Source organism: Polistes fuscatus, unplaced genomic scaffold (genome assembly GCF_010416935.1).
Source record: "Polistes fuscatus isolate 324 unplaced genomic scaffold, CU_Pfus_HIC Scaffold1, whole genome shotgun sequence".
Taxonomy (NCBI): Eukaryota; Metazoa; Arthropoda; class Insecta; order Hymenoptera; family Vespidae; genus Polistes; species Polistes fuscatus.
In genome coordinates, this window is record NW_025112997.1 from 17,749,601 (window position 1) to 17,772,825 (window position 23,225).

The 23,225-nt window shown below is 38.1% G+C and overlaps 1 protein-coding gene across 2 annotated transcripts in view; it reads left to right on the forward strand.

The window, feature by feature from the left end:
- Positions 1 to 23,225, forward strand: part of LOC122521157 (epidermal growth factor receptor) — a 110,192-nt gene that overhangs the window by 71,444 nt on the left and 15,523 nt on the right. Inside the window, exon 2 of one of the 2 annotated variants that reach the window (XM_043641648.1) lies at positions 21,968 to 22,323. The exons of the other annotated variant lie outside the window; for it this stretch is intronic. Coding sequence (XP_043497583.1) covers positions 22,188 to 22,323 — 136 coding nt within the window. The 5' untranslated portion in view covers positions 21,968 to 22,187. The remainder of the gene's footprint in view (positions 1 to 21,967; positions 22,324 to 23,225) is intronic. 2 annotated transcript variants of the gene reach the window in all.

Genomic DNA, 23,225 nt, shown 5'->3' on the forward strand with positions numbered 1-23,225 from the left:
GGTAGGCAGGCAGGCAGGCAGGCAGGCCCGTACGATTGGTAGACAGATACCTACTCTACCAACCTCTCGCGAGTTACTTGTTGTGTTGCATCGTAATTACGATTATATTTGCTTTTTATGATTGCATTACGAATGCAGGACCTATATAATATATTAATGACTCTTTCGCTTTTACGTAAATACTCGTTCGAGCATAACACCGCTCGCGTTCGTCTCTTCCTTTCGTTGTTTCTTTTGTAACATCTATCATTTCAATATAAATCCAATCCCGCGGTTCAACTTTTATAACGTATTAATTAAAAATATTACTTATTAATTATTTATTGTTAAATAAAACGAAGAAGAAGAAGAAGAAAAAGAAGAAGAGATAATACGCTAAAACAAGCTTCAACTTTCGCAACGAACGTGTCACATTAATTCCATAAAATAAATACCTTTTTGTTAAAGAAATGAATAATGAAATATTGAAGTATGTGACGTAATCTTTATTGAGTAATTCTTACATTTGCATTTAGTTCCGTCCGATTGGGATAATGTTAACGTCTTAGGTTTGCTTTTTTTTTTCTTTCGTTCGCGTTGAAAATATTTCCCAAGGTGTAAGGTAGTGTACGTACGTTGATCGTTTTTGCCAATTTCGGTATGCAAAAGATTTCTGGTTTGCTGGTCCATAGTCTCGTAAAGGAAGAGAACAGAAAAAAAAAAGAAAAGAAAAAACACCAAAAAAAAACAAAAAAGCGAAGAAAAGAAAAGAAAAGAAAAGGAAGCTGGTGAAAGAGTAGCAGTTAGGTTCGGTGCGCGCACGCGCCGTGTCGGGCACGAGCGCAAAGGTGTGCGCAAAGGTGTGCGCCTCCAGATATGGCCGCCACCAGCGCACAGTACCGGTCCAGCGTCTTTGCAGCCTCCACTGAAGAGTCCTTGACGCCTACCCTCTGTGTACTTTACTTCACGACTCGTTCCGTCACGAAAAACCGACTTATTATTTCCCTTTTTTAAACGTATAATACAAAATAGATTTTTTTCTTTTCTATTTTCTATCAAATTTTATTATACCTTTAAATCTTCCAAATTTTGTATCCTTTCGAGAAACGAGTAACCCTATTATTATTATTATTATTATTATTATCGATCTATTCTATTTATTTATCTACAACAAACTCGTCTACGCGAATATGTAAATTATATTTCAAAAGCTGAACTAACAGAACGATCGTGTATATCGATTCTCGGACATCGTAGAATTACAAATCATCTTTCCTTCTTACGATAAAAAAAAAAAAAGAAGAAGAAGAAAGAAAAAAGAAAACGTACGATCCGTGTTAGGAACAAAGGTAGAATAAATTCCCTTCCAGGAAAAAGTATCGAACCATTACGTTGAGAAACGAAATTATCGATTTTCTTCTACGCGTTTTACTTTACGAGGAAATCACATAGTTAATGACGCTTAGTATTCGTTCTTATGCTTATACATATATAGATATATACACTTGTTTATCGTACATTTTTTATCTATAACTTTCTTCTTTATCCTCCATCTTATTATTATCCATAATAAGACATAATAACCCATCTATAATTGATCGCAATCATGTAATCAAACAATTTGTACATACGTATATAGAAAAAAGATGGTAGGATCGGAGACCGTTTTCCGAATCGAATGAAGACGCCAACCGAGTTGGATTCGTGCGCGGATCCCCGTTTAATTATCCATTAGGCGCGAACCAAGGATCGATTCGAGGTAAACCAAAAGAATCCTTTGGTTTCTCGAAAGCCGTGAATTGGTGTAAGACCGATGTCATCGTGATTTCTTGTCCAGCCGGGTATTTTCGAATCAACGGATTCGTCGGTTTTCTTAGACGCGTGTCTCACCTTCTTCTCTTCCCCTCCTCCTCCTCGTATATTCTTCGTTCTTCTTTTTCTTCGTTCTTCCGTTCCTTCCTGTGTCCACCCTTTCTCTCAGCTCTCTCTCTCTCTCTCTTTCTCTCCCTCTCTCTGTCCGTTCTCTCCCTGTTCTCGAAGCAGGTCGCTCGGTATGTTAATGTCATTCTTTCGAATCCCCTCGGTCCCGATTCGAGGTACTAGCCCGGGGTCTGGTTTTTCGTGTCGCCGAGGATGTCGCTTCTAATTGACGAGTGGCGAACGTATACGCGTTTCAAAAGACAGAAAGAGAGAGAGAGAGAGAACACAAGGAATAGAGAGAGAGACCGAGAGAGAGGGCAAACGATGGACATGTGTCCAAGGTGTTCGAAGCAGAGTTCTGCCGTGTCTTATTATACGTTGAAGAGCTCGATATTTTGAAAGGTTCGTGGCAAACGCGAAGATGCAACCCCTTTCCTTCCTTCCTTCCTTCCTTCCTCCCTACTTGGTAAAAAGAAAAAAAAAAGAGGCGGCACGTACGGTCTCGAGGACAGAATATTTCATCGTCTCGAAGAAAAGTACTCCGTGGGACGTGTGTAGAATCATGGGAGGGTTGAAAAGAGTAAACAGGGAGCGAGAGAATACTAATAATTTCATCGTTGTGCTCTCGATTATAACGAATATTAATATGTAAATGGTAATGTCGAATTTATCTATGAGTATCTCGATTATGATCTAACGAAAAATGGTGCTCGATTAATTGTGATTTTTCATTGTAACGATATCTTTGACGAAAATTAAACTTTTATCAACTATTTCGCTTATTCATTTGTTAATTACGAATGATCGGTTAAAGAGTGAAAGTATTAAGCATGGAAATATCGCGATTCGTCAAATGTAGCAAAGATAATTGAAGGAAAAATATGTAAAATATAAAGGAAATGTTTAACGTATTCAATAATTTGTCTTTTATAAAAATCAGCAATCTGGTTATTAACGTTTAGCTTCGGTTTCGATCGGTAGTAGTTTCACGCTCGATAATAAATTTAATTTCTTTTTCTTGTTTCTTTTTTTTATGGAAGTAAATCGAATTCGAACCTTGCATTAGATCTATTGCAAAAGTGATTATAATGAAACGTTTGTAAATTACGTAAGCTAGATTAAAATTGAAAAATCTCTTGCGAAAGTAGTACTCTTACTGAATAACGCGAAAAGATAAGAAAACTTGTCGACTTCTCTCAGTACACTGGCGGTGGTGGTGGTGGTGGTGATCGACGAGCCAACGTTGGAAAAAGGGCAACTCACGTACCATCCTTTTAGTTCGAACAAAGAACCTTTCGTAGGTATTGGGGGATAAGTGGCTCCTCCTTCGATGGAAACCCTAGGGAAAAAGATTCTTGAATTATCTCGATAGAATCTAATCGCTGGATCTGATCTTTTTCCTTTCGAAGAAAAGTACTTTTCGAAGACAGGTACAAAGAAAAAAGATGCAACAGTAGATAAAATAAATGCAACTACCAAGGTCTCTCGAAATATCTATTATCACATATATTATCTTGAAAAATGTTTAATGGAATATAAAACTAAAAAAAAAAAAACTTAAGACAATTGTCTTTATTCGGAAAACGATTTAATGTAAAAAGAAACAAAGAAAAAGAAATATAATCGTGATAATTTCCAAGTTGTACTCGATGACGTTAACAAAATATCCCGCTTTGAATTTATTTATTCCTTTTTCTATCTCTCTCTCTATCTCTCTCTCTTTGAAAACTGTTTCTCTTTCATACCGTTGACGCTTCTAATAAGTGCCCGAGATAAACACGAGTCGGTCGCGCGACCGTTGCACGCGTGGGAGAGAAATTGCAAGAGGATCAATGGCTCCGCGAATGCGTAGTGAAAAGAAGTATAAGAAGAATAAGAATAAGAATAAGAATAATAATAAAAAGAAAAGAGGAATAAGAAAGAAGCTGAGTTTACTCTATACATAGAGAGAGAGAGAGAGTACTAGAAGAAGAAAAAGCGATCAGAGGCATCCGATCTCGTGACGTCGTAGCAAATACACCTAAAGCAAGTAGGTGGTTTTCCTTTCGAGTAGGTGTCGCTCCTCCTTGACTGGGTTGCAACAGTGACATCATCGTAAGCGTAGTCAGCTGATTCGACATAGATGGAGCGAAAGAACGAACAAAAGTGTTTAGTATAATTAACTTAGTGTTCATTATTTTGTATATGTCGTTACGCATCGATCCTAATGTTCGATTCCCGATAACCTAACCTCAATTCGCATTCGCGCGTGGAAACACCTTCGAAAGGGTGAATCTCAACCGGGGAAAACTTGAAGCTCTAAACGATGAGAGCGAGTTCCCAAACAACAACCTACGATGGCCCTCGTAGAAGCAAGAAAGCCCCAAACGGTTACGGAGAATACTGGGCCGATAGTAAATTCAAGTAAGACATTGTTCCTCGATTCTTTTCGAACAGGGTGGTCCACCACGAGCAGCGGACGACGTCGTCTTCGTCGCATTCCCATTGCTCGTATAACGAGCTCTTCGGACTCTCTCTCTCTCTCTCTCACTCTCTCTCTCTTGCTTTCTCTCGTTGCTCCTGGGTGTTCCAAGCGTCAAGCGAACTGTATCTTCGCAGGGAGTGATCCCTAACCTGAATAAATTGCATTTCATTGGCCAGTGAATCGCCATTTGCCGAAGACCCGGTGGTCGATTCTTGATGACCTAATCAACAAGGTGTACGTACCATTTAACCACACCGCTTTTCTTCGAATCGATATTACAACTAATAATCGACATATTCGTGCGAATTGTCGCAGAAACGAATCGATCGATGAAGAACAAACGCTAAAAAGAGAGAGAACACTTTCCCACGGCAAGAACATGTTGCGACCTCCAAAGCGATCCACCTTGAAAACTTCGAGCCAACAACTATAGTGTAATGAAGCTCGTCGTAGCATGGATACGCTGCTGTTGCTGTTGCTGTTGCTGCTGCTGCTCGCAAAGACGACGACGACATTCGGGAAGGAGACCTCGTTAGAATGGAAAAGTCGTTCCCCGTGTGTGTGCGCGTGTACGTAGATGCAATCGAAGCAGCCCTCTCTCACGTTAATTCTTCCCTTCCTCCTCCTCCTCCCCCTCCTCCTCCTCCTCCCTTCTCCTCCCAGCGAATGCCAGCGCATTAACGCAAATCGTCTATACGCTGTGGCACGCACTTAACGTTGCTTACGTTGTTACAAGGCGATACGCATTCTCGAAGGTTCCTCCCCCCCCACCCTCCCCCCACCACCCCATCACATCGTATCTTTTTCTTCTTCTTTTTCTTTCTCACGTTTTCACGAGCTCTCGTCGTTCGCGAAGAAGAAAAACTTGGCTCTAAACTCCGGGTCGTATGCAGATCATCCTTCTTCTTCTTCTTCTTCTTTTTCTTCTTACCAAATGAACGTAGATATATCGAAACTTATTCGAAAGAAATTCACGTTCCGATGTATACGAATTTCTTTTTTATTCGTGATTGAGTTTCTAACGTACTCGTAATCTTCTAAAATGTTTTTTTTTACAGTTTATTTTTTCGTTAATTAAATGCAGAGTAAGATTGTACAACATCGAATATATTTAATAGGAATGCACTCTTGTTACTTAAACATGCTTCTTCTCTTGGAATTATATATTATTTCAAATAATTATATAAAAAAATGAACTATTTTTGTATCGTAATTTATATATATATATATATTTTGCAAAAGATATATATAAGATGAGAAAGAGTATGAAAAATTTCGAAGAATTACGATCCTCATTACAGATATAGTTGAGAGAAACGTAAGAAAACGACGAGCACCATTACTTCTATCTCTCACTCTAATCGATTTTCGATTACATTCAACATGGAAAAAGAAAGAAACATTATTGACACGAAGGACACGAGTAACAATCGTCTAAAAACGATGTTAGGAATCTCTACGATACGAGATAAAGAAGAAATCGTAAAAGCGAATCAAAGTTTCCACGATATTTTCAACGATTCGTTCGATAAGAGAAAAAGAAAAGACTCTACACGAAATCTACAAATCTCAAGCTGTCCGTTCTATAAATTCTATAGAAAGAGAAAGAAGGAGAGGAAGATGCGAACCCAATGATAGCACCTTGACGCGACAATAGTCAATTCGTTTTACTTGGCGCGTTGCAGTCGACAACGAGAGACAAGAAAAAAAAATACAAAAAAAAAAGACAAAAATAGAAAAGTCAGAACCTCGGAGGATAGGAGACTACGTTTGTCAATGTAGAAACGAAGATAGACCTCCGCTACCATGGAGGTCCATCTTCGCGATGAAGATGGAACGATCGTCAATGAAGAAATTCCATATTAGGAATATCTTGATTATTATTTTTGAAAAAAAATATCGAATGCCAGCAGTGACTGGATACATACGTAGGCAGTTTTATAAGTCCTTGACTTTAAAATGAAAGATATTTTTGCTTTTAACATAATACGCACATTGCCCAATCATTTTTTCATTTCTATAAAAATGAAACTTTCTTTCAAAAAAAAAGTATAATACTTTTTTTAAATTTAACAAAATAAACGTTCGTTTCCCGTACTGAATATTTTTCCATCGAGTCATGTTTTATCGAACTGCACTCCTACTGTCATATCTAAAATGTTCCTATTCTGTTATCGAATTTTAATTTCTTTCATTAGACGTTATCTCGTATAGAAATATAGAATTATTAGAATAATTAGAATAATATTTTAAACTATATTCTATTATAATAATTATTTAATTAGATAATTTTAAGGATGGTTTTCACGTTAAAAATACGCTAACGAATAAGAACAAAAGAGTAAATACGTTTTGTAGAAACTCGCAAAGAAATTACCCCATTAGCCTACAGCGAATTACGCTAATGTATCGAAAACATCTTGTTCCTCTTTTTCTCTCGTTTTCTTTCTTACTGGCTCATGCTAAAACGAGAAATTCCAACCCATTCCCGAGCAATCGCTATAAAGTAATCGATTTAAAGAGCGTAGCACAGAAATATTTTTGAAATTAATATTACGAACTATATCTCGTTTCAATGTATAAAAAGATTAAATATTAAAATGAGTGCACTCGATTACATTCGTGTTTGCATTCATAATAATATCGAAAAATTTATCGATAACGCGATCTTTGTTTCTAAATCCTTCGAGGCACACAATTTTAGAAAATAAAAGGACCCATGTTGCAGAAAAATTGTATTTCTTTGAAACAAATTTTACAAAGTTGATTTATTTTTATTAATAAAGGAATAACGTGATATAAAAATTCACAAAAAATTAAGTTTTCATTTATAGGGTGTGCATATAAAAAGATGGAACACTTTTAATGAAGTCGTACCTCAAAGAGTTAAACAAAAAATTAAAGATAATTATTAAAAAGTAAAACAATATTTAATGAAATATCGTAATTTTGAAGAATATAACGAATAACATTATCATCCTTTCTTTTTTTTTTCATAATATGCAAATAAAAAAAGTATTGCTTTCGATTCTCGAATACGAAGATTATCAAAGTTATGCTATTTTATCCGAGATAAGAATTTCTTCGACATTCGAAAATCTTATTTACCGTCGACGAAACCGTTCAACTACCATGAAGAGGGGGGGGGAAGAAAAAGCCATAGCAGAGATACCGCTTAAATCGGCTTGAATTTTGCACTTTAAGAAGCATTGATGTTTCTATAATTTCGCGACTTAAGCATCACCACACTCGGTGAAGGGAACGATTCTCGAACAATTTCGTTGTCGTTCGCATAGACATCCTTTGCCTTACCTTCCTAAGAGGATTACCTCTTACGAGGATACCGATTTCCTTGCTTTTTCTTATCTTTTTATTTTTTCTCTTTTTTTTCTTTTTTCTTTTTTCTTACGCCATTCCAAGCATCTCGATATCTTTCTTTCGAATTCCTTTTTATTCGTTTATCGAGAAGGATTAAGTGTCGAGCGAAGAAACGTGTACGAGTCACGAGTAAAGTAAAGAAAAAAAAATGAGAAAAGGAAGATAGATAGAGAAAGAAAGAGAGAGAGAGAGAGAAATATTTTAAAAGCAACCAAGCGCAAAACGACGCGAAAAGAAATTGGCAAGGTGCTCGTACTCTCGTGATTTCTCTTCTTAAAATCTTAAATCTCCAAGAGGAAAGGATTTTATCTTCGCAAGGATTAATAAAGATCTATATATATATATATGTTACCGTTACTCTGTAAACTTGAAGAAAAGAAATATAGAAAGAAATATCGAGCGAATGGTATTTTCCTTTTAAGACCATATAAGAGGAATACGGAATAAAAGAGGTTGGTTGCGTTTCGATGCAACGATGCAACGATCCGTTGGAGGATAATAAATAATACAAAAGTCAGGGGAAAAAAAAGGAGGAATCAAATGTCGGGTAGCTGGTTACGAGAAGAACATACGACGATGCCGCCGCTGCTATTCGTGTCTCTCGAGCGCATAATTAAAACAAACAAAGGACGATCGGAAGCGCATCGAATCCGAAGGAGTTAGCGGTATCTCGTCGTCCTTGCAATTTCAAAGTGTGTTAACGTGTGTCCCTCCCTCCCTTCCTCCCTCCCTCCCCCGGCGTTTTAGCACGAGCTGGAAATACTCCGAGATAATAAATGTTCGAGAAAATCACCTTTTGCAAAAATATGTATCTCCTTTTTCTTCGTATTTTAAAAGAAGGATACGAGAATTCCGACTCGCGTACTACTACTACTACTACTACTACGCGTGTTTGTATTCGAAACCTTGACTCGACTCCACCAACCGTTTGTTTCGCCGATCTAACCGTGAATTTACGAGAGTAGAAAGGGCCACTTAAGGGCCCAACATCGATCGAAGTATATACCATACTTATAACGCGTCCATGGAATACACCGCGGAATTCGTTCTTTGATGATCGCATGTCGAATACATTTACAAGCGCATCGCGTTAAACACGTGTTGTATACTTTCGCAATGTGTATAGAATACGTATATGTGTTTACGAGTATTGGAATGAAAGTATTATGCAAATGGCAATCCTAAATGCGCGTGTTGCGTAAGTGAGAGTCATTAACCGAGAAGGTTGTGATACCTTACAAAATGGTTGTTCTCTTCTTCTTTATATCTTTTTATTTTTTTTTTTCATTTAATATTAATACTATCAAATAAAAAACGAACTCGTGAATCACCGATCAAGGAAAAGCCTCGGTAAAGTTTTCTGAGATATGGCTCCTCTCATTGGAGATGAACGATGAACCATAACGGAGAGTTGTTCCTTGATATTTATAAGGAACTGCGAGGAACGCCGTGGTAAATCAAAACTGCGTAAGATAGGGTTGTAAGCTTGAACCGGACCCTCGTGAGGTCAGATCGACTTGCGTTGCTATGTAGAAGGAGAAGGAAAAAGAAAGACAAAGAGTTGAGAAAGAAAAAGAAGGAGAGAGAGAGAGAGAGAGAGAGAGAGTCTGAAGATCCAAGATGAATGTCGAGGAGTGAAAAGAGGAACCAAAACTCATCTGCATTCCTCCGAATGAACGATGTTCTTGGCTGCTCTCGATAATTAACGGCCTTATCGCCAAGAGTAACTTGCGCGTGAACCTTACACTTTCTATCCGATCGTTTCTTTTCATTTTTTATTTTCTTTTTCTTATTCTTCCTCTTAAGTATATAATGAGAAATCCGTATAAGAATAATTAATTGCAAGGAATCCAAAGGAAATCAAACAACGTCGTACCAAATGGCAAATTTATGTACGAAGGAAGAAAATAAATAATTACATCGTAAAAATGCAAGGAGAAAGAACATATCAAAAATCTTTGCGAAAGGAATGAAAAGAGAAAAATGAAAAAAAAAAAGAAAAAAGAAAGAGAAAGAAATTTCTCTTCTCGATAAAAGTTCGCTTAACCCCGAGTCGAACCCTCTCGAGATGCATTACTTGGAATGACTGGCAAGCTGGCGGAACGAAGTTAAGTTCGCAGTAAACGCCTGCGTAATAATGGGTTTCGGTCCTTAGCACGCACCAAGGCGCCCTTCGAGAAGGATGAAGCCTCACCCTGCCGGTAAGAATGGACTTTACCAAAATTGGTACCAGCCACGAATCGGCATAATGACGGGTATCGCGATGTACCACCGCCGATTGCACGACCTCGAACCCTTCGACTTCTTCTTTCCGTAGAACGACACTTATTATGCGAATTTATGGATTTGATAAAAGAATATGTAACGATTTTATATACATTAATACAACAAATTTCCCAAATGTTTACATACGCGCGCTTCAATACTGTAACAAGGTGAAAAACGTGTACTTACGATTTAAATAGAACAAAAAAAGAAAAGAAAAAGGGAGAAAACGAGTTTAAGATTGTTTGGATATCTCGATTGTAAAGAAGAAGAATCAGTACAGGCTTTTTTTCCTACTTCATGGCCAGTTAGACAGACCCATCCGTGCCCTTTCCTTTCTCCTTCGTCACCTTCTCCTGACCATTTTATCTTTCAGATCCCAGCGGCCTCGTTTCAGGAGCCATTGTCTGCAACGCGTTTCAGGATGCCGACACCGAGTTTAATGAGAATTTTAATTATCCAATCCTGCGCACTCGTGGCCCCCCAATAAAACCTACAGACGTTCGAAAAGTGGTTACTCTTGCGCAAGGCTTATTGAAGTCTTCTCTGCAATGACTGTGCATCCTTTCGCGAGACTCTCCAGTCATTCGAGAATTTAATTACATCTGTATAGAACTTAATGGAATAATGCTTCTTCCTCGGATTGCATTCTTTATACTACGTAGGTATTCGTTTATTCTTTACATCGTTACACGAACTTACAGGGAAAATCCTAAGACGAAAATTTCATATTAGATAAATAAGATGATTTATTTGATTAATTTTGGATAATCGTTTTATGACGTTTTGTCGTCGGCCGTTTCTTCTTCTTTACGTTGCAACCAAACCGAATATACCAAATCTTTTGCCGGTCTTTTTAATTTATTAACGAATTCCTCTCTCGTTCTCGCGTTATTTTGTTTATTCTTTTCCTCGTAATCACGTTTGTTCGATGTATTGGACTTTATTAAATCGATAGACGTCGTTGAATAAGATTTCGTTTTTTCGAACGAACTCGAATTATTCGAATTTACGGGACTCGATGGTTTCTCCGTCAAATTATTTTTAGATCCGGATAATAAATCACTTTTACTTTTATTCGTATCACTCTCCAATAAATTAACGGAATACGAAGATTCTCTTTGATTATCTTTTTTGTTACCGTTTTCTCGAGTATTTTTCGATGAATACTTATGAGCTGTGTTTTTTGGTTTTTTCTTCTCCGATTCCTTCGATGGTCGTCGTACTATCGTTCCAGCTAATGGTTCCATTAGAGTGTTTGGATGGCCCGTCGAAAGTGATTTCGAAGGGTTTTGTACTACCGTTCCTTCGTAAGGTACTCTGAATTCTTCGTCCGATCTCTTAACAGTCGTAACGTTCTTGCTACTTTTTGTGGATTCTTCTTCTTTCGCGGTAGAATAATTTATGATATTAGATTGCTGAGATTCGCGTACATTTTGATACGAAAGATTCTCCTTTAATTTATCTAACGTTTTCGATAACTTAACATTCAACGATTCTTTATTTATCTTATCTGAATTAATAGCCTTCGAATCGATGTCTTTTTTGACACAACTTAAATGTTTTTCTTTGGCATCGTCACATTTCAATGATTTCGTCTCATTCGTCGCTTTTTTCGTCGCTTTTGGATTATCTTTTATCGAATTTCGTACACTTACGGGAGTCGATTGAATGGTTTTATACTCGTCACGATTGTTCAAACATTGATTTTCCTTTTCCTTTAGCTTCTCGTTTATCGTCGTTACGATTGGATTATTCTCATTCGTTGTTAGATCTTTTCTCGGACTCCTCGTTTTTTCCTGCTTTTTTCGCGATGCCACTTTAACGCCGTAATCAATCAGAATTCCATCTTTCTTTTTTTCTATCGGTTTCATGGAATTAAAAATATTCTTCATCTTCGCGTCCTTCGAATCATTGATAGACTTTTCTTGCTTTTGCAAATCATTTGACGAATCTTTTTTGTCGTTCGCCCGTACGTTCGATTTTTCTTCGAACGACGTTAATTTGCAACGAACGAATTTCTCGTTTCTCGCGTTATCGACATTTCGTTGGCTTTCATTTATCTTAGTATCAATATTTTTAACAACAACGTCAGACTTCGGTAACTCCTTCTTCATCTGTATTTGAACGTTGCTCTTCTTCTCATCGGCAACAGTTTTCTTCATACTTTCCGTTTCCTTCGATGTACCAACATTCTTTGCTTCTCGTTTAAAAGAAACTTCGTTCCGCTTATTGAATTTTTCAAAGTCGACTATTTTAACCGGACTCGATGACGAACGACTCGTAGTTTCATCGTTGAAATGTAAAAAATCATCGCGCTTTACTCGAAAGTTTTCACTTTTGAACGTGCTCGAACTTTTCGATGTCTTTTCAACGTCGGGTACTTTAGAAAACGTCTTCGAGTCCTTTGTATCGTATTGTTTCTCCGCTTTGCCAGATTTCATTTCAATAGACGGTTTGTTCCACTTGGTCGACGACATTTTTTCATCTAAAGAATCTACCTTCAACTTTGATTGTATTTTATCATTCGAGGCTAACGTTCGATTCGGCTGCGTTGACTTTTGCTTATTCGTCACGTACGTTGGCGTTGAATCATTTCTTTGGTAATCCTCTTCTTTCTTTGATTTCACATCGGACAATCGCAGTGACTGCTTTGGTGACACGCGTTCATCTATCGAGTCACTTTTCGATGATTGATTATTTGAAACGGATTTCTTTGTAATAGCATCGGTTGTTTTGAAATCATCCTTATTCGATTTCGAGGATTTTTGATCATCTAATTGATCAGAACCATCAGGCTTAGGTTTACCAGAAATTGCAGAAGAATTCCCATCGGAAGATCGACCAGAATGTTTGACCATTATATCTGCCAAAGATCTAACGTTATCTTTAGTGCTCAAATTTCCACGTTTATAAAATTCATTTCCGACACTTTTTTTTTCCCTGCTACTCGAAACATTTTCCGGTTTAAGAGATTCATCTCGTTTAACGTTCAAATTATTCTTTACGTTTGCTTTGCTACCGAAAATCTTTGTAAATCTCAAATCTATATCATTCGTTATCTCGTGTTTTTTAACATCATCGCGAACACTGGTAAACGTCGAAGTATTTGGTCGTTTCAAAGAATCGTTTCCACTTTTAATCCATACAGGTTGTGTTTTCTCAATAGTATCCCGTTTAAAAGTTTTCTTTACGTTTACTTCGTCTGATTTTTCTATCTTTATTTCAGACACTTTTTGAATATTCGATTCATTCGTATTTTTTATCGTCGATGATAATTCCGACATTATCACGTTAAAGTTACTTTCTTCGATACGAGTTGATTTCTTTTTTGAACTTTTCGTTTGTAGATCGGTTGATGGTACTTTTTTCCTATCACCAGAAGTTATAATTGGATTAGTTTCATCGAAAGCAGTTGCTATTCGAAGTTTCAACACGGATTCCGGGTTTGATACATTTTTCACAAAGTTTCTTGAACTTTGATTCAACGCGTTAGGATTATCTTGACTGTAAGGCACACGTATTTCAACTTTGCCCATAGAAGTAAGAACGTTTAGGGTTTCTGTACGTGCCTTGATACTTCTAACATCTGAAATTGGTTTACCATTGACGAAAAGTTCGAGTTCTTTTACCGGTAACGATTCTTCGCTTATAGAAATACGCATCGAACCAAAATTTGACTGATTTTCATCTCTCACATTTGTTGCCAACGCATTAGACAAATTTTGCTTATTATTCGATGACACGACGACAGACAATTCTTTCGAACTAGGATTTCTTGGTTCCGTTGTTCTTGCAATCGATTCTACGTTAACCGAAACGATCGATTCGTTTCCAGACGGCACCATTCGTAATTCCACTTGTGGATCGTTAGAAATATTTGATTCCGTATTACTCGGCATTTGTGTCAAGTTTTTTCGAAAAGTAGAATTCACGTTCGACGAAGTTGAAAATTTGTAATCGGATAACAGACATTGGCCAACCATTTTGATACCATCGACTTTCTCTGCTCCGTAACTCGTTTTTCCTTTGTAATGTTTTAAACCTTCTTCGTTTTTATTATCCCCAGAAAAAGAAATTTTCCGAGATGGCACCTCCGTGGATTTCATTTTGTCAACTTTTGCAGCTTCGTCTATCTTAACGCATTGCAAAACATCTGTTTCTTCCAAATTAAATACTTCCTTGTGAATTTTCTTATCTTTTCCCGCAGTTACACTTTTCAAATTCTTAATAACTTTATCAACCTTACTAAGCCAATCGATTTCTTCATTTACATTTATTTCTTTACGAGAATCGGTATTAAGATTAGGAGACGATACGAAGTCTGATGTCTCTGGTGTTACAACATTTTCCGGAGAAGAAGATACCATTGATAATTTAGAAAAATGATTCTCACTTTTTTTCCAAGTAAGATTACCGTTCATAGCAGCACTATAATCAGCTATGATATTGGCATACGAACGAATAGTAGTTTTCTTAGGTTTGCGTATTTCAAGATCCTCCCTTTTCTCATCTTTATCATAAAAATCATTATCGATTTGTACGGAATGATCGAAACACGTATCGACTGGCAAATCGGTCATCGAAGTTTCTTTGCCGTTCTCTTTGATCGTCAAATTTTCAAAATTATATGCCGAAGAAGCCAACGTCGAAGTAGTTCTAAAATGTGTTTTAGACAATCTAACGTTCATTTTAGATTTCAATTTATCGCGAATCATAATATCAACCGTCATCATAGTATTGTTATACGCCGTTATCATTTGCGCATACGATCGTGTTTCTCGATCACCTTCGTAATTAATATTACAATCGTAACGGAGACCGTTGCTATAATTAACTCCTTGCTTCGAATTGACATTTTTCACAAAGTTACATTGCAACGGTAATTTTCTATCGGTTAAAAACTTTTTGATCAAATTTCCGATAGATTTCGATCTTATTCCTGACTGGACGAATTCCTGATTTGGATGAATTTGTCTCATGACTAACATAAATGAATTACCTATCTTAGGCGAACGTGGTTTTATATAACGTTTCTTAATACCCACTTCACTTTTATAACTGCTACGATTCGTTGTTATTCTTATATCTGTGAAAAAATGTATTTGCATTTGAATATAACCTCGCAAACGATCAAAGGTATCAAACTTACGGCTAATTTGATCTCTTTTCTTTATATTGATATTATTTCAAATAAATTTCACGCTTACTCGATGGACTGCGACACGGTATATTCGTATTAATGATGTTCTTGATATGATTCATTTTGTACCAGTACTGATATTTATCATTTCAATCGATCGTTACTCTTTCAATAATTAACGTCAAATTACACATATGTCGTATTAGGAATAATAATACTAATCGCATAATTATTGAAATGTAAATAGAGTTCAAGTTAAATTTGGAACATCGAAAAAGTTCAACGAAAGGTTTATTGAATTTGAATAATAAGTTGATTTTTTTGTTTACACGGAAAAAAACGGATCACGACGAGTTCGTCACACTCGTACGCGAAAACGTCAGGTTGAAATTTAAACAGATGAAAGTAGCGAAAAAATATATATTACAACGTTAACATTTTGTCGATAATTTGACAAAATCGATTAAACGAAAAGAACGTCGATACGCATTCCATTGAATTTTATCTTGATTCATTTCGAAATATTCAATATTTTTATTGCTACTCGTACGCGTACTATAAATATCCGTATCTTATCAAATTGATTTTACCTGCAATTGCACACCTGGCAAATTCAGCCACGCCACGTTATCTGTATTACCTGATTTTCACACCATATATGCACGAAGATATCTCGCAGGCTATCGTTTATGGGCAGCACCATCTCTAACTATCTTTTTCTACGTATATGTAGTGCAAATCAGAAAATGATTAATTTCAAAAAAAAAAGAAGAAATATAATACCGTTTCGTCCATAAACAAGAAATTGCAACGTGCTAGCTAGCTGGAACTTATATTCTCATCTTCTCGTTTATTTCCAAAGTTAACAATATGAAACTAATCAACGTTTAGTTTACACCGTCCATTGCAAAATACCACACAACGTCTTACCACGACGTCCGATCGTTCTCGTGAATCATCGATAAAACTCAAGCACGAAGTCTCGATTCGCTTGGTACACTCCGTGCCGAGGTAAGGAAAAGATCTTAAAGATAAGAAACAAGGAAAGAGGCCAAGCAGCGTGCAACGTGCGGCGTGCAACGTGCAGCCAGTGGTTGGTTACTGGTTACTTTTTGGCATTGTGCCATGAACGAAAAAGATCCGAGCGTTAAAGTCACGCCACTACAGGGGCCAGGAGCACGAATTCTTATCTCCGGATCTGCCGATTCCAAGTTGCCATCTGTAAATGCCGCCTTTGCGAGAATTTTTTAAATGTCACGGGGCTTTGCCCGGTTACCATGGAAGACAGAGATGATTAAGAGAGAAAGGAGATGAAACGTTATGAAAAAGAGAAATCCGATCCCGCGTACTTCATATAACATCGAATAGAAATATTATAAACTTATTCCCAATGTTAACAAACAAAAAAATATATCTTCTCGGCATCGGTAACGAAACATCCTACAATTTCGCGTTAAAAATAATCGGTAGGCGTGGTTTTACAGCTAAATCACACGTCCAGTGTACATTTACGTGTAAATATTAGTTACATAATATGCGTTAGTAGAAGAATACATTTCTGTCGGGTTTTCCCGGGATATTCGATCAATCCTCGTTTATCGGTACGCGTTAGGTTGTATGAGAAATCATCTGTCCGAGGAGAGGGGATTAAGTTGGGAAAAAAAAAAAGAAAAAAAAAGAGAGAGGGAAAGAAAGATGAGAGAATGGTTTTGGTAGGGTGAGATAATAAGCTTGGCGTCGTGCAACGCGTCGTGCAAAGCGATAATTATCCGTACGGTTTTACTGTTCGTCCTTTTGAAGTGGAAGTGGAAAGGCAAAAGGGGAATAACAATGATTCCTCGTTCACAATCGCAAGACTCGTCTCTCGGCAACCGTTTTTCTCACCTTTATGCGATCTTCTCGCTATCTTTTGGTTCCCGACAAATCGTCAGAAAACGAACGCTGAAACAGATCCGAGGGATCTTACCTTACGTTACGTTAAGTTTACGTTATCCGAGCGCTAGCAAAACCGAGGACACGATGGTAACCCTCTTCCCCCCCTTCCCCCTCCTCCCCACCGACATTGCACGAACGAGAGTAATGCTATTCGCTTTAATCGTGACGTTACTCTCGTGAGAGAATCGCTTTTGTTGGCTCCTTTAAATGCCGCTTCGTGAATCGATCGAGAAGAGAAGAAGAAGAAGAAGAAGAAGAAGAAGAAACTACAAGGAACACGAAGGGATCTCGCGAGCATCTTCGCTCCTTCGCGAACCTTTCCAGCAGTCACGATCCAGAGCAAGCACCGAGACACGACTCTCCACGACTTTACTCGCTTTACTCTACAAAGAGAAATTGCATCTTCGGATTCTTTAAATATTTCCCTGCACGATTTACTTCTATTTTCTCTTATCTCCGTTGCTTTTTCTCTCTCTCTCTCTCTGTGTTTTTTTTTGTTTTTAATCGAATTTCGAAAGAAGGAAGATCGATCGAAATTTCACGATTTGATTTTTTGGTTTTTTTGTATTTTTCATTTAAAAAATTCAGAGCAATCGAAAAGTTTCGAATGTTGAAGATTAACGCAACACGCCTTTATGGAGGTATCCGATTGTGCGATCCTTAGGTACGACGGCTATATAAGATAAAATGTTGAGCCATATACGGGCCAGTGGGAAAGTGAAGAGCTTCGTTGGTGCTGCTGGCGCTGGAACCGGCAAACCTCCTCTCGGTTGGTTAAACAGGCCCCGTTTTTGTTGAACGGCAGCCCGACAGCGGCGTTTCTGCCCTGTTCCAAATCAAACCTTCTTCCCTCTCTTACTTAACTCGTCCTCTCGTGCTAGAGATATACGGAGGATCGAAAACGAGTAGAAACGAGAAAGAAAGAGAAAGAGTAACAGAAAAATACGGAGGATCCACGATATAAGCTTAATGTTCCTCTCCTCTCGCGAGACCAAACAAACCATCGGGAGACTGCGATCACGTTCAACTTTACCGTTAACTCGGACATATTCTTCATCTTCTTCGTCTACCTTCTTCCTCTTAAAACTATCTCTCTCTCTCTCTCCTTCTTACTTTCTTTCTTTCTTTCTTTTTTTTATTTATTCACGCGTGCGTCCTCTTAAAATCTTTTTTTTTCTTTTCATTTCTTCTTGCACGCACGCTTCTTTCCTACGGGATCATCTTTTTCACTCCATTATCGCGTAATCCAAAGCAAAAGAATAACAAACAAAAGAAAAGAAAAAAGGTGGACCATCGATGAACGATCGATACCTGTCTCTCTCTCTCTCTTTTTTCAAAACGTAATCCCGTCTCGTCGAAGTACCTGGATGCATCTCTCTGACCGACACAAATCTTCTTCGGACGGCCGATTTTATCTTTGCTACTTTGAGTGGAGAATTTTAAGGGATCATGAGAGAACATTTCGAGCATCTCTTATCTTTCCTTCTCTCTCTCTCTCGTTGGAATTCGACCGTGCTTCAGATAACGTCTCTCGTCGACGCTTCGAGATTTCTCTTAAAAGAATTCAAGGAAATACGAGACGCAAAGTATCATAGAGCTATTAGATTACTATGCATATGCGAGAGGGAGTTACCTTGAAAGCTCATATTAATTCGCCGACGAGTTATTCTCGCAAATCTCATTCGAGTTTATATTTTTGTTGCGCTACGAACAATCGTTCGCAATGATAAGAGCGACGAAAAGCGATAAAATCATGCGGCAAAGTATATTACGCGTAACAATAAATTATGTTACGATGTTTGTTACCAGTAGTAACTATATACAATATATTTTTATATATATATACTAAATACGAGAGTTACTCTCTCTCTCTCTAATAGCTACTTTTACAACTCCTCCCACGTAGCGGCAAATAATCTCTGGCAAGTGTGCAGTTCTTATTTCATGAAAACCATTTATAAGAACAATTTTCAATTCGATGCGGCCAACGAAGCGCATGACTATTTTAATTTACCACTTCCATTGCTAAACGAAAGTAACGTACGTTCGAACTAATAATAACATTGCAACCATCTATTACACGATATATTTTTGGATTTTTCTTTCTCAAACTCTAAATTCAAAAAAGAAGTTAACATTTCATTTCCGTTATATCATTCATCGTATACTTCATGATAATTTTGATTGGATCTATGCTAAAGTGAAAGTACCTAAATACCACAAATATTGATTATACTATTTGAATACTTTTTTTTCGAATCTCGTCACAAGGAAGAAAGAGAAAAAAATACAAAGGGAAGGAAGAATAATCAGAGTAATAATAAGGAATAAAGAGAGAGAGAGAGAGAGAGAGAGAGAGAGGAATGGAATGGTGTGTGGAAGCATTCACCCGCATACAAATTGGTTCTTTTTGCCGGTCGAGTTCGCGTCTTGAACGGCACCTACGGTCGACTTGTGCACCATCGATAGCACAGGCACCAGCTACTACTACTACTACTACTACTACTACTACTACTACTACTACTACTCACCGAAAAACCGGATACTCTCGAATACGAGGACTACAAGGGGGTTCTCGCGTTTTGTGGAAACAATCAGCAGGTTGTCGCGAAACAAGGATATGAATGCATAAGCAGCGCAGTTAACACGGTTGCTCGCCGTGTTCCCTCCGAACCTTTTTGCTCCGGTTTCTCCCTCAAAAGATGCCGCTTCTATACCCGAGAAAGGGACAGAGCGAACAGGCCCAGGTAGAAGAAAGGGAATAAGAGGAAAGCCCAAACAAGAGGATGGGAAAGGTCTGACAGAAGAGACCAGGAGAAGCGAAAGTAGGCACGAGGAGGGCTCACGACGAAACAGGAGGGGGGACGGCCAGGGGGAGGGCAGGGGGAAGGGGAAGAATTGCCTCGCTGTATCCCGACTTTCGACTTTTTTTCCTCCTATTCGGAACTCTTCGCCGGCATCCACGGCATTCTGCGTTCGACCGTCCGGTACTCCTCGTCAAATCCTTTTCTTCGTCCTCCTCCACTCTCTTCGAAGTAAGGATATTTCGGGCTTTCTTGCCAGACGGGCCAGATGACTTTTCATTTATTTACTTCGATCTCTCTATCTCTTTCTCTATTGGTCCCTATCATCTCTCACGGTGGTTAATATCGACTCGCATCCGAACTCGAAAAAGAATTTCATCAAAATTAACTTTAATTCGTACGAATGGGAGGAATGAGATACCTCTTTTGATGTTCTATGATTAAAAAAAAATAGTTACACCTTCATTTTGAAAAATGTCCGCCGAGAGTGACGTATTTCTTTGACGATTTCAATGAAATTAAATGATAGGGGTGAGAAAAAAGTGTTCTTTCCTTTTTTGTTTGTTTTTTTCTTTTAGTCACGAGCAACGCGATACGGTGTCTCCTTGTACGTAAGAGTGTTCCCATTAACGTAAGAATCGATCGTAATTAATAGCAATGGTCTAAAACGGCGCGGATTTAACGAGACATCGGGTAATCAGACTCTCCTCGGTGAAACTTTGCTAGACGTCATTTGTTTAAGTTGATCGTTCCTTGTCTTCCCTCCAAATAAGGCAACTCCTGTTTGCCACTCCACGGGGAGTGCGAAAGAACAAAGAGGAACTCGTGAGTTCGTTCCACGAGGGGTAGGTAGCCTTTGGCTAGAGTTTCTACGTATGTGTTTACCGTATGTGTGTGTGTATGTGTGTGTGTAAGTACGACGAGAGCGAAAGGCAAGATGAGGAGGAGGAGGAGGAGGAGGAGGAAACGAATAAACGAAAAGAGAAAAGGAGAGAAAGACGACGGACAATAAAGAAGAAGGACTTGAGAAGAACAGACACCTGCTGTTCTTTCTGCTTTGTCTTTCTCGTTTCCCTTGTCTTCGTTTCTTCCCCTCTTTTCACTTCTTCTTCTTCTTCTTCTTCTTCTTCTTCTTCTTCCTCGTCTTCTTCTTCTTCTTCTGTTTCCACACCTTCGATACCTCGGTCTCTGAAATACCTCTCTTTCTTTCTTCGGAATAAGAGAAGGCAATCCTTCTCACTACGAGAAACAATCGCACGCGCAAAAGGACGAAGTTTGTAGAGGTATACCTTCGAAGAAACGGAAAACGTGCTCTTTTCGTCGCTCGATCCTTTAAAAGTCCTTAGGGATAGATATTCGAGTAAGCTTTTTAAAATCTTTCAAACGTATGATGGCCTCGAGGACCGATCGTTCTTTATTTCTTTTCTATTATAAGAGCCAGTAGGAAAATATGCATCCATGGGATGCATGCATGCATACTTGTGTGCGTGTGGATTAACGATAAGAGGGCAAAGGAATGTTTCGAGTTGGATAACCGTGACAAAATTAGGCCTGCTAAGGTATGACGAGCGAACGGTCAGGTAGAATTTTTTCTTCTTCGAGCAAGCTTATTGTTAAATCCGAATACGGATGCAATAAATACCAAATTATAAAACCACATGCAACTTGAAATTATTATCTAACAATAAGACCCTCAATTTGGAGTAAATTATTTACAAATATCAGAAGCAAAGATAAAATGTATTTTCTACGTAGGTAACGTATACTTATCACACATACATTGAAACACACACGAGTCTCTTTATACTCTTAACGATTACAAGGTTTTCGATGATCCAATTGGATCCGATCCAGTGAGTCGAGTACCATATAAGCCGCATAACTCGTACCCTCTTTGCGATAGTTATTGATTTACACGCGTAACATCACGTGGTAAGATAATCTCGGAGTTGTCGTCGAGATGATTTACACTGATTGCCTTTTGCGAAAATAACCCTTAATTCGATTTTTGCCGAACAATAGGCGAGAAACACTTGTTCTTATATGTTTTCTATATTTCTTTTTTCCATTATTTTTCAGATCATTGTCATCGAGTTTATCCTGACACCGGACATGCACCGAACCCGGTGAAAAGACAGCTATGGCAAGAACGCCGAGAACAAGTATTCGACGAGCCTCCACCGATCATTTTCATCCTCGCCCTCGCAACAATCGAAAACAACAACGCCAAGAAGAGGCTTGCGTTCTCAAGGTCACCTTGGCAAGGCCCTCGACCTCCTGGATGGCATGAGAGCTCATCATGTTCATCAACCACCGACACTGGCCACGAGCGCTGTCGACATTCAACATCTTCGGGGTGACGTTAATTCTACTAATCGTCCTCGGCTATTACGATGTCTCCGCGGATCTTAATTCGGAGTTCGTTAAAGGGAAAAGTAAGTTTTTCTTTGCGACCATTTGCATTAGCGACGAGTCTGAGAACAGCGTTTAGGTTCCATAAACTATAAACGATACCGCACGAATAGTTCATACAATCTACGTGCATTATATATTTTGATCGATTCATCGAATGTTTTATCATAAACTTTGACATTGTTCGTATGAATCGATCAAGAGAGAGAGAGAGAGAAACCATGCTATTTTATGATTTATTTTATAATTATTAATCACATTAATTTATAATAATACGACAAATTTTCATATAGAAAATAAATCATAAAATTCATGATTTCAATTTGTTAATTTGCAATTAATCAACTTTCATAATTACCGAGACATATTTTACATATACAATATAAAGGAAACATTTTTAATACAAGTTTCAGCGGAGGACACGTATTGATTTCGAAAGAAAATAACGATATCGAACGAGGTTCGTTAATTGTTGGCTTCGTGGTGGTTTCGAAGAGCGTTTTAGCATCAAGTATAAATCAACTACGTCGTTGGAAATACATCTAGAAAGGAAACTATTGCGGCAGAGGTCTATCAGCGTGGGTGGTTGCTTGCCTAGACGAAGGGTCTCTTTTATTAGAAGTAGGTACTTGGAAAGTACCGTTTCTCGTGAAGGAGTAAAATCTTGTGCCTCTTAAAATCTCACGTTTCTTTCCCTCTCCCTCTCCCTCTCTCTTTCTCACTTGGTTTTAGAGTTTTCTCTTTTGGAGTTTGGTTAAACTAGCGTAGGTGCAGACGCGCGGCGAGTTCACAATCAAAAATATAGGTTTTAATCGAGCACGTGCCGAGCGAGGACTTGACCCACATTGAGTGAATGCACAACACAGTTCAGAAACTTACCGCAATATTTTTCATAGCTATTTCATCGACGTTTATTGATCATCGA